Below are 13031 nucleotides of genomic sequence, written 5' to 3'. Positions count from 1 at the left end.
GCAGCGCCTGGCTTTAGACATTTGCGAAAACAAGGGCCAGATGTATCTGATTGTTTCGGATTACTACTCGCGCTTCATAGAGATCCTTCATCTGCCAAAGATAACGACAGCGCAGGTGATAAACAGATTGCAAGCTACATTTGCGAGGTTTGGAATACCGGAGCAGATTATGAGCGATAACGGTCCGCAATTTACTAGTGAAGAATGGACTGTTTTTAAGAGGAAATATGACTTTGAACACGTCACATCGAGCCCACATAACCCGCAAGCAAATGGGCATGCCGAACGCGCGGTCCAAGTAGCCAAACGCATCCTTAGACAGGATGACCCCCACCTTGCTTTAATGTGTTACCGAGCAACACCACATTCATCTACAGGGGTTAGCCCTGCCGAATTGTTGATGGGCAGGAAAATTCGTACAACACTGCCTACATTGAAGAAAAACCTGCAGCCAAAGTGGCCTAGTAGAATGTTGGTGAGAGAAAGAGACGCTTTAGCTAAAACACAACAAGCCTTCTACTTTAATCGGAGACATGGGGTGCGTGACTTACCTGTGTTGAAGCCAGGTGATGCAGTGCTGGTGAAACTGGACGGGGAAAAGACGTGGAAAGGTCCAGTGCAGGTCAGAACGCAAGAGAGTGCGCCGCGCTCATTTGTGGTGCAGGCTCCGAAAGGGGAAGGTGAGATGAGGCGAAATCGTAGACATCTACAGACAGTGCCTGCGGAATGTCTAAATCGTAGACATCTACAGACAGTGCCTGCGGAATGTCTAAAGGCTGATAATAACTGTGAAACAACAGTGAAGAGTCCGCAGGAGCTTGAAAAGCGGATCACCACCAACGCGGAGCAGTCAGAGTCGCAGACACCGTGTGAAATGCAAGGAGTGACTGTGACCAGGTCCGGCAGAGTGATAAAGCCTACTGTTAAACTAAATTTGTAGTAAAGTAAATTCTAATGCACGTTTAGGTGTAGTAGATGTGAGTTATGCATCTTAAGTGAATGTGATGTTGAATGCTTATTTGATAAAAGAAAAATGTGAAATGTTTAAAATGTTCATTATAGTTAAAAGGAATAGCGGGCAAATGCTAGTTAGTAAATAAAGAAGCAGGGTTATAATAATGCTTTTCCTTAGAAAAAGTTAAAGGGGGAGGTGTCATAGAGAGTGAATAATGACGTATGTTGTATGACAACCTATGAGGAAGGAGTCCGGGGGAGGGACTAGGAGACTAGTGGCCTGAGATAAAGAAGTGGAGTGGGTGTCTGTGGTACTCGTTAAATAAATAAGTTCTTAGCAACAAAGCCGTTGTAAGAGAGACTTATTTGACAATAGTCATCCAGCAAACTTCCGATTGAGAGCAAAAACCTTATTTGTGGATCTGGCTATTTACATATTCCAGAACGAAATGTCTTCAGCAGCATTTAGCTCATAGGAAAACTCTCTCTACAACGGTTCGGCGATGGACTTGAGACTATTTTCTCACTCAAACCACTGCCTACCTGCTGCTGCTTCTGATTGCTTGTAGAGGGAAAAACTGCACATAACTACTGGTCTAGGATCAGTTAATATTAGCATATTGGCGAAACATATTTGGCAAATGATCCAGTGCGCCTCTGTGTTTGCGCTCTGAAGAACGACAATACTTTAGAACGTTGGAGTGTTGAGCACTGTAGCTAATCACGAACAAATCTGTTGATTTCTAGAACGAATTATAATGAGGGAATATTTGCCAGCGTCTACAACTCAAAATCCACTCGCCGCTCAAAACGAGTTTTTGTTCAGTGCTAACTTAAACACCTCTGACTTGTCATTGCGTTCCAGAAATCAACAGATTTTGGTTAACAAAAAATTATGTAAATTGTTATGTAATTATGCAGTCAGTTTAATTCATTGTTACAGAACTTCTTGAGATCGCAATGAACTAAGATGAGCGAGATTTTTTACTGATTATAAAGAGAGCGCCTTTTGCGCACTCTGCCAAATTCCGTGTGCGTAATCTGTTAAAATTAACAGTGGTTTGTGAACGTAAACACTTTATTAACAAATAATAATGTGTTTATGTTGGGATATGTAGGTTGTGCTGTGACAAGTAAGTTAAAGCTATTTCGAGGAAATCTGTTAAAATATGTTTTTAAATGGAAATCGCACCTTACCCTGGAGTTGGTTCACCCTCCGCCTGAGCATAAAATTCATATTTAACGCATTATTACACAAAACGGAACTCGAAACATAATTAGGCCGTATTTATTAATGACTATCACTCGGAGACCTGCCGCCTTCAACTATTTTAATGGTGAGTGCACTCAAAAGTCTTAGTTACACTTAAATATGCTATAGATGTAGGCTAGCCTATTTATTGCTGTTTTGGTATGTATCATTTTTATTATTGTGCTGTTCGAGGAATTGAAAAGCTTTTGTGTCTCGTGTTTGCAAATTATATTGCCATAATGCAAAGGGGTTTCGTTTTTGGTGTAGTTTAATTAGGATCGAGTATCTTGTGTTTTTGTGGTAATATAGAACTTTATTTCATTATAGAAGTCTATTTCATTAATAATAAATACGGGACATTATTATTTTGGCGAACGTCTGTTTATCAGATTATAAAAATGTGTGCCCCCCTATGGAAACCAAATGCCCCCCCATTCTATATGTTCTGCCGACGGCCCTGTTTGAAAGCATATTGCCCGCTAACGTCTGACTATTTTAAAACATTTTTGAACAAGATTGCAAAGCTGCACACATAGGATTGTGGGTGATTTGAGAGCGAGAAGGCTACGCATCCTTTCCTAGGCGTTTCTCAATGTCAAGGAAGGATCCTCGGAAGCCAGAATTTCGAGGATGCTACGTCATCGACATCCGTCGAAGGACTGTTCCAATGTCGAGGATCCTCGGAATTTCAAACAAGGACTGAGTCCTTCGTTCGAAAAATATCCCATACACAGGAAAGGATGCATATGTGTATCCTTCGCGCTCTCAAATCACCCACAATCCTATGCGTGCAGCTTTGCAATCTTGTTCAAAAATGTTTTTAAAACATGTTGGACGTTAGCGGGCAATATGCTTTCAAATGCAAGTATATACGTTACCAAACATTTGTTATAACAGTAGTAAATATGTCAGATAAATAAGGTTTAACGTTTAAATGCCAGTACAAATTACTGCCGTATTGATATTATAAATTATACAAATACAAATTACGTTATTGATGGCTAACTGAACCGGACCGTTGTTAGCTTGTTTGCCATCACGGCATCCTTTATAAATAACTAGTTACGTTGTCTAAAGTAATTTAACGTTAATATTATACTATTATACCATTCACAGCGTTATTCATAGCTTTCTCGTATTTTTTAACAGGGACCAAGGAACAAACGGAGGCGTTCATACGTCTCCGTGTAGAAAACAAGCAGCTGTTTACCGGAGGGTAATGACGCAATGACGTGCACTTGCTGGTCTGTTCCATTTACGTGTTCTCTGAATGCTAAAGAGGAGCCTCTCCTAGACTCTGAAGGAAGTGACTTGGTGTGACCAGGACAAGTGACCAGTCCTGCCAAGGAAGTATCCTTGACATTGAGAAACGCCTCCTGTGTATGGGATATTTTTCGAACGAAGGACTCAGTCCTTGTTTGAAATTCCGAGGATCCTCGACATTGGAACAGTCCTTGGATGGATGTCGATGACGTAGCATCCTCGAAATTCTGGCTTCCGAGGATCCTTCCTTGACATTGAGAAACGCCTAGAGTGTCGAGGCCGCTCTGAGTGAGTGACAGGAGGCGTGTCTGTGTTCAGCTGCGGTGTGCGTGAACGCGCTGTCGGAGAGAAGAGAGAGAAAGCGTTACCGGTAATGCTGTATGTATGGATAGTACTGAAAAGCAGTATTGAACTGTTTAACATATTTTAATAGAGAGATATGTTTAGAAAAATGATATTTTGACAGCACTGTTAAGAAACCTCAAACCTGAAAGATTCGAGGCTTGACTCAAAACATTAGGGGCTGTAGCCCCGGCAAAATCGGCTGGTGCCGCCCCTGCCAAAAACGCCCTCTTTTAGTAATGAAAGTGCTGCAGTTTAAGGTTCCTTATATGACTTTAGGGGACGTTCCATTTTGGTTATTTTATGGTCACATAAAAACGTTACAAAGAAGACATTTGGGACATTAACAGAATGTTCTCACATGGTCCTCTGTTGGTCATTTAATAACGCTCCCGATAGGATTTTAGGGGGATGTTCTATTTTGGTTATTTTATGGTCATGCAAGTATGTTACAAAGAGGATATTTAGGAAGTTAACAGAACGTCCTATAGTAATAGTCCCCTAAACATTCCCAGAACGTCCTGAATGTTCCCTGAAGGTCCACCAAATAACGTTCCCCAAACCTTAAAAGAACTCCACATCATGACCGTCTCTGAACGTACTGGGAATGTTACTAGGTGACAGGTTACCCCCACTAGAAATTTTACGTTCCCAGAACACGAGAACATTGTTTTCTACGTGGGCAGTGTCTTGCTCTATTTTCAGCAAAATGGCAACCTTGGTCCTCTTTTTTGTACAACATCACTACTGGCATTTATGAACAACAGCAGCACAAATATCTGACATTATCATGATTAATACATTGATTGTTATTAGTACATCCCTGCAAAATTTCAGCAGTAAATTACTTCTAGATAATAAATTATTTATAGATACTATCAATAATTATTTATTTTTTATTAAAATAATTTATTAAATTATTTATAGATAATAAATTATTTATAGATACTAGATTCTTTTCATTTCCTCTAACTATGTAAATTTATGCTGACACAAAATTAAATAACGTTTTGTAAAAAAAAAAAAAAAAAGTGTATATAGTTGGCTATCGTGATTATCTTTCGAGCTTTAGAATCTCTGTTTTCACAGTGCAAATTTGTGGGACTTTTAGCGAGTGAACATTTCAGTTTTTTTGCGAAAAAAAAAAAATTGCAAAGAGTTTTGCGATTGAGACAGTTGCCAATCACAACTTAAATAAATGCATAAAAATTTTAACTTATTGCAAACATTATTTTGTTGAGTTCAGTTGGCATAATAATGTTGATCATTAACTTAAAGGGTTAGTTCACCCAAAAATGTGACTGTTGTCATTATAGGCCTACTTACCCTCATGTCTTTCCAAACCTGTGAGACCTTTGTTTATACACTGGCGGAATTGTGAGGTTGTTGAACGATATATTTAGTTAACATTTACATTTCTACAGGCTCATCTTACCTCATTCTCCAATATTTGGATTTATTTCACACGTACAAAATATTTACATATCAAATATCATTCTCATGACACCTGACATTAAGTAAAGTATAAAAGAAGGGCTCTTTCTGGAACTTCACAAAATCTTCCTCAGAGATTCTAAAGGCAACAACCAAACCAGGTAAGTTTCTGGATGAACCTACTTAAAAGAATTTCTAAAGTGTCTTTGTTCTTTCTCTTTAAAATACATTGAGAATCCACAGTGCACTATATGAGTGCAGATATTTAACTTTTCCTACTTATTAATTTTTAGGTTCATTTCAGGTTCATCATGGCAATGCTGAGAAGTCTAATGCTTCTTTTCCTTATCGTCTCCATGGGGAATGCAGAAGGTAAAAAAAAAAACATTTAATTGTAAAAACCTTTGCTATTCCATTTTTAAAGCATTTAGAAAATGTGCAATATTCCATTTTTCTAATATTGGCATTATTAATGAGAGATTTACAGTGTCAAAGTACACATCACTTAGGCACACAATCAGACAAACATAAGCTATATAAAATAATAAAAAATGGAAACATTCTTTGCTGTGAACATTACAAAAGCCCTAACATTTATGTACTGGATGCAGTTGATTTAATCATCAAATGCCCAGCTGGATGGACAAATTTTGGACTCCGATGCTACAAATTCTTCTCTCAGACAGTTAACTGGGTCACAGCAGAGGTAATGTGTTAGTTACCACAAGGTGATTTGGTCTTCAACTACAAATAAATAAATAAATAAATAAGGTACAATGTACTTATTTTGATCTTGTATTATAAAATACTACGGGTAAGGGTAGGAACAGTTTTGGTGGTATGCTTAGATTTAAGGTTGTGTTAAGTTGTAAAGGAAGGTCAACAGTGTAATCATCGATCTAATTAAAGAAATGAATTAAAGCTGTTATTACATGCACATATTTTTTAAATATAAGTACAGTGTAAAAGCATGTATGTGAACAATAATTTCATTGAATCAAATGATATTAAAGACACTTAATATAAAGTGGGAATGTTTTTTATTATTTTTAAAGCTTTCTTTTCTGCAAATAAATAATACAGAAAATAGATACTGAGGAAATAATTGATCAGAGCAGACTTTGTTTGAAGAAGACTAAAATGTTGTTTAAAGTCACTTTGCTTTATGCTAAAAAGATTATATTTTGTATTGACAATAAAAAATCTGTCTTTTTAGAGAAACTGCCAAAGTCTTGATGCGCATCTTGTATCTGTGCATAATAAACTGGAAAATGAATTTCTGCTGAGTCTGTTGCCATCTTCTAACGCACATATTTGGGTTGGTGCTCATGATGGTGAAGTGGTAAGTTAAATTGTGTCCTAAAGAGACCTTTTTGTTTGTCTAGATTGACATTTCTGCTTTAAACAGTAAATGCAAAGTTTCTAATGAAGATGGTTTAAAGCTGAACTTAATTAGCTGCTTACTGAAGTCTGAGTACAGTAGTGCGCTCTTATAATCACTGTCTTTGCTCTTTAGGAAGGACAGTGGGTGTGGAGTGATGGAACTGCGTTTGACTATAACAACTGGTGCTCTGGAGAACCTAACAATGTCGGTGTTGAGAACTGTCTGGAGATCAACTGGACCTGTAAGAATGCAGTCTCATTTTTGAATACTTCCAATTATAATTTACAATACTATAATTTCATATCATACAGTAACATGAAATGGCTCATTTGGATTTCACAAAGTGCCTTAGGTTGGTCATTCTATTTTATTTTGATTCTAACACCACTATAATGATCAGATGAACTTATTTTTTTCTATCCTACAGCTAACCGTTGCTGGAACGATCTACCCTGTTCATACCCAGGCATAAGCTACATTTGCGTTATAGACCTGTGAGATCATATGCAGTTATGCTGCTCAACAGTTACGTTGATTGTAAACTTTCTGATCTTACCTTTACCAACTTTAAAAATGTTATTGTGAAATGAAACTTCATTTTAATCTAAGCTTTAATCTCTTTTCAATACCTTCTCTGAAACACTCCTCTAATAAATAAAAGCATTGATACAGCAAATCATGTGTGTTGTTGAGTTAAATAAAATTCATGCATACAAATATGAGCATATTGTGTTGCAAGGTTTGAGGATATGGTTATTATAAAGGAATTAAGTGATGTCATCACCATGGGGGTTTAAGCAAACTGCACAAAGCTGCTTCATCACTGACAAACACTAAAGTCATTTGCACATTTGTTTCCTAATAGATTGTAAAGGCAAATATCAATCTCATCCAGCGCTCTTTTTGTATTCTGTCTTTTAAAGTATCCCATTGCTTATTTGCATTGAGAAACATCTGCAATGATTGAATCACCAACATTTTCAGCTCAAGCCCCAGTAAAAAAGTCTAGTGATGCCCCTTGTGCAGAGTAGGCTCCAAATCACCACTTGGGAATTAATTTTAAGAGCAATAAGAGTGTAGTAAAATAAATACAAGAATAAATAAATCAATTATAGAATGATGCAGATGTTAACAACGCAAAGATGGAAGGATGAAAAGAGGCACTTGTTTAGGTGCCCCAAAGCAAAAAAAGGTGAAAAGGATGGAAAAAATTACCTTGCAAGTTGGAAATTTCTCGTGTCCTTGCGCAACGTTCCCTAAAAGTTCTCTAACTTTAGTTTAAGGTTCCTTATATGACTTTAGGAGGACATTCCATTTTGGTTAAAGAACGTTACAAAGAGGACATTTGGGACATATAACAAAATGTTCCCACATGGTCCTCTGTTGATCATTTAATAACGTGCCCGATATGAGTTTAGGGGGACGTTCTATTTTGGTTATTTTTTGCTCATGCGAGAACATTACAAAGAGGACATTTGGGAAGTTATCAGAACGTCCTATAGTAATAGTCCCCTAAACATTCCCATAACGTCCTGAATGTTACCTGAAGGTCCACCAAATAACGTTCCCCAAACCTTAAAAGAACTCCCAATCGTGACCGTTTCTGAACGTTCTGGGAACGTTACTAGGTAATTTTCCCGGTAGAAATTTTACGTTCCCAGAACATTCTCAGAAGGTCCCCACTGGTGTTAAGGACGTTGTCTAGTAACGCTCCCAGTACGTTCAGAAACGGATGTGGAGTTCTTTTAAGGTTTGGGGGTCGTTATTTGGTGGACCTGCACAGAACATTCAGGACATTCTCTGAACAATAACAGGCAACCATATCTTATTTGGAAATGTTCTCAGAACGTCCCTGCTGCCCTTGTCAAAATTTTTAATTGAAAATTTGAGCTAAATTGACTAACAAAAGTGGCTGTTCAAACAAAACAAATTTTTCTTAAGTGTCTTAAAAAAAAAGAAAAGCTCTTTACAGGTATTTATTGGAATATTATTTTGAAACCTTTTCTTTAAAAAGCAAATCTTTTGCAGTAAGTCATTAACAGCACATGCATGAGCTAACGTAACTGCTGTATCACTGCATTAACAACTACACAGTCACTGCAGCCGTTAAATAAAGCAACATGCAGCAGAACATCAGTGTTTCTGGCTCATCACTGACTGAAGCACAGGTTCTACTCTCCAGCACAATGGTAACCTCACAAAACTCAGATAACAGAAACAGAACATTAAACACTAACAGATCTCTAGATCTCTGCATCTTCACTTATTACAAACCACTCTGACTTTATTTCTTTCATACAAATATTCTTAATGTTTGTGTTGATGTTTTATCAAAATTTTGTCACCGTTACAGAGGTAAGCAGCTTGCTTTAGTTGGGCTCCTGACCCTTAATGTTTTAGCTTTTCTTTTTCTCCAGTTGTTGTAACTGTGTTTTTCTAAAGCACATTTGTTATAAAAAATTTGTGAGAAAAGAATCTGATCAAATGGATGTGGTTGCTCATTGTTGATGAATTATATAACAGACTATAATAATACTATAATAATATTGAAAGTTAAATTAACTTATTTTTATACAAACACTTAAATTACACTCAATGATGTTTTTATTATAAATAAAGTTTAGAATTACATAATCATATTTCTACTCCAGTTCATATATATTAACATTTTAATCGTGGCTGGCATAACTGATTTATTCAAACATGCATTAAATATTGAAAAACGTAAAAAATTATAATGAATACTATGTAATGGTGAATAGTTATATTTATATATTTACATATTTAATAATATGGACGTCATTTGAAATCTGAGACTTTGCTTCATATCAAAAGTAACAAAGCACCAAGATTATTGCTATTTATTGGATGGGAGGCGCTACATAGGCTATTCTGTTCATTCATAAACTTTAAACAGACTAGACTAATCGATTATTGGTATTTAAGAATCGATATCGGTTCTTAAAAATGAGAATAATCGATTAAAATCGACAAATCACTATTTTTTACCCAGCCCTATAGGGTATAAATACTATAGTGTTTTTGAACCAATTACTTAAATTCATTTTTTTTGTGGTAATTCTATAGATGAAACCTAACAGAACAACAATAGTAAACAAAATAGGCTACTCAAGGGTATTATACAGTACAGTTTACTGTAGTAAAAACTATAGCATACTAGGCTACAGTAGCTAGCCTACATGCAGAGGTGGGTAATCCAGGGGTCAAAGAGTAAAAGTCCTGCCATATTTATACCCACTGAAGCATTAATGAGATAATTAAATAATTAATTGAGTGATGATTGACCATTATTGAAGACACCTGATGATAACAAGCAGAATCACCAAAGGAGAAAATCACAATTTTTAAGTTACCATCATCGAGGTCAGGGTTTGCTTTAGTGGAGCTCTTGATCCTTGATTTTTTTACATTAGATTTTGTTTGGGCAGTTTTAACTGCATTAAAACCAACCAGGCAAGCAAAGTTAAAAGATGATCAGGTGTTGTTGATTATGTTTTTACATAATCATCATTTGATCTGAATCATTGAACTCATTTAGAGCCCAATCTCTGAGGTAGATTTACATTATTGATAACAGCACAAGATCAACTTTATCAATAATTTTTTTTTTTTTAGAGTTCTGAATTTAAAAAAAAACAGCTCATTTAAAAACACAGACGTCAAGAATCATCCTGTGAATCTCAACAGCGATGACCATCATAAAGCATGTTGCAGTGCATTATGGGTGCCACCAATCAAAATTCATCCATGCCACCCATCATGCATTGCTGCATGAATAAATTATGAGCTGAATTATCTTTATTCTCACTATTAAAATTTTTGCTGTTTTTCTGTGACTTTTTAGTAGCTTGTTTTCTAATGTTCAGAGTTGATCTGTTTATCAGAATCTGTTGCTTGTCACCATTGTTGAGAGCGTATGAAGCTGATTCTTGTTGTCTGTGTGTGCCTAATATATATATATATATATATATATATATATATATATATATATATATATATTTTTTTTTTTTTTTTTTTTGTGATAAGGACAACTTTTTTAAAAAATAATTCTGTATTGTAAAAGCTGATCTTTTGATTATTAGCTGTTTTTTTTCATAGCTGTTGCTCACTCGCCATAATACCAAGTGAAAAGTCAACAATGGTAGACAGACAACACTAAATAGGACAGACAAGATATACGTAGTGATTGCTGAAGACACAGAAGCTGAATGTGAGTGTTTTTGGCCTGGCTATATAGTTCCTAGTCAGTGATGTCACCTGCCTATGACGTACCGTCTCCTGATTGGACAGATTTCATACGTGCTTCATGACGACATCACGCAGAGGAGTTCCCATAATGACTACACAGCGCGAGTTCCCTTGAAAGGGAACTAACATGTGTGATCTGTCATCTCCCTCTGAACAAAGTCCAATCTGATAGTTCTCAGAAAATTGTAACTGTAACTAGTCTAAAAAAATAGACTTATGTCTAAAGAAACGTTGAAATGTCAGGTTTTAAATCGTGTAAGTCAGATCGAAAACAAAAATTGTTTATGTAATCTGTATGAAACGAGACACAAGTCAGATGCCCGTGATTCTGCTCATTATCCACAAATGCGGTCACACCCACGGAGCCAGCGCTATTCAGATGCAAATTCTGAGGCAATACATGTGTATATTGTCTCAATCGTGTATTTATTGTCTTGAAAAGTGTTTATCTGTATGTTAAAGCCATGGTTAGCGACCTCTGGAAGCCTTTGTTAGTTCCTGGAATGTCCTGTTCTTTAGATTACTTTGTGGACTAAATGTGCACAGAGGGCCCTCCGGCTGCAAGTATGAATTGAAAACACAGTATCCAGCGCTCATAGTGATGACAGTAAATATTGAATAAATATTGGTCCTCTGTATAGAAAATTGACATAAACATATGAGAGTCCATCAATATTTCTCCAAATGTGCATGCTTTTAAGCTAAAAGGCTATATGAAATGCCATAGAGGTAACATAATTGTTCAGACACTTTGCATTACAGAAATACATTATATTTTAAAGTATATAATAGAATACCATTATTTTAAATTGTAATAATATTTCACAGTATTGCTGTTTTTTCTGTATGTTTGATATACACCATGATGAGCTTGAGACATGATCACAGAGGTTAGATAGGCTTGTTAAAAATAATTAATAATACAATAATAACTTAATCTAATTGTTCATATGTGTTCTTGTTAGAAGATTTATTTATTTTTTATTTTACTGAATACGAACACAAATTAATCATGACAAACCAAATAAATTTGAATTTAATTAATTTATACCATTGATGAAAACAAGCTGATACCAAGGTATTTAAGCCTATAATTATAACAATGTTTCATGAAAAATCATGATAGTATTTATTTATTTTTTTCAAAAGTAAGATTAATGTTAAAGCAGCTTTTTGCAATACTCTCAATGCATAATAAAACATTAGCGTTTAAATGACATTAGCGCATTAAATGTATATGATCGTTTTTACTGTCCAATGACAGCCCATCTTATGTCCACTTTGAGAAGCATGGGAAAGAGTCGGAAGTTGATTTGTTGCCCCTACGAGTTTATAATAGCATATTTTAACTATATTTTCAAATGGATAAAAACTGTCAAATTGTTTTTAAATGCTGCCTTTATTAAACTATGTTTTAACTGTCAATTAACAGTCTCATATGTCTATTTATTTTTAATATAGGCCTACTATTTATTAATTTATTGTTCTATTTTATTTAACATTTTTACATTTAACATGAATAATCAAACATTTAACATAAAACAAAGTATTGCACAACAATTTTAAATGTCTACTCATTTGTCAATTTTAAAATGATTTATTAATTTACAATTTTATGTTTTAATTAAATTGATTTATGCTATTCCTTATTCTTTCTGTTTATAAGGTGTCACAACAAATCCTGCATTCCTTTTCTTCCGTTCATAATATAATAGCCATAATAATGTCAGAATTATATAAGAAATTCAATATGCAGACTGTCACATACACACCAGGCTCTTCACTCACCCAATCACAACGCACTCCCTCCCGTGAGTATTAACAAGCTCCACCTGACACTCCTCACAGTCATCATTAGCAGCACTACAAAAGACACTCCAGAACAATCAGTCAATGTCCAGTCTCGTTAACCCATACCTACCTGTTATGCTTACCTTAAGGACTCCTTTAACGCCTGCTTACCTGTCTCCAGTGTTCTCCGTGACTCCTAGCGTCTCCTTGTCTCCAGTGAGTGTTATCGTGTCCTGTCTGCTCCACGTCTGCCTGCGTGCACGTTCCCTGGGAAAAGATAAAAAAAACAGCCCAATACAATTTATTCTTTAATATTTTGTATTTTCAGAGGATTCTGTGGCA

General features: G+C 35.7%; 1 protein-coding gene across 1 annotated transcript; it reads left to right on the top strand.

Annotated features, from left to right (window-relative positions):
- The first annotated feature begins 4885 nt into the window (after positions 1-4885).
- Positions 4886-7264, top strand: LOC137036161 (ladderlectin-like). Its single transcript, XM_067410195.1, has 6 exons — positions 4886-5406; positions 5539-5617; positions 5857-5951; positions 6462-6587; positions 6762-6870; positions 7057-7264. Exons 2-6 carry the CDS (start codon positions 5557-5559, stop codon positions 7125-7127), a joined length of 462 nt encoding a protein of 153 aa, XP_067266296.1. The 5' UTR covers positions 4886-5406; positions 5539-5556; the 3' UTR covers positions 7128-7264.
- The last annotated feature ends 5767 nt before the right edge of the window (positions 7265-13031 follow it).

This window comes from Chanodichthys erythropterus, chromosome 14, assembly GCF_024489055.1.
Source record: "Chanodichthys erythropterus isolate Z2021 chromosome 14, ASM2448905v1, whole genome shotgun sequence".
Taxonomy (NCBI): domain Eukaryota; kingdom Metazoa; phylum Chordata; class Actinopteri; order Cypriniformes; family Xenocyprididae; genus Chanodichthys; species Chanodichthys erythropterus.
Note: the sequence above shows the minus strand (reverse complement) of the source record. Positions and strands in the feature narration are given on the sequence as shown.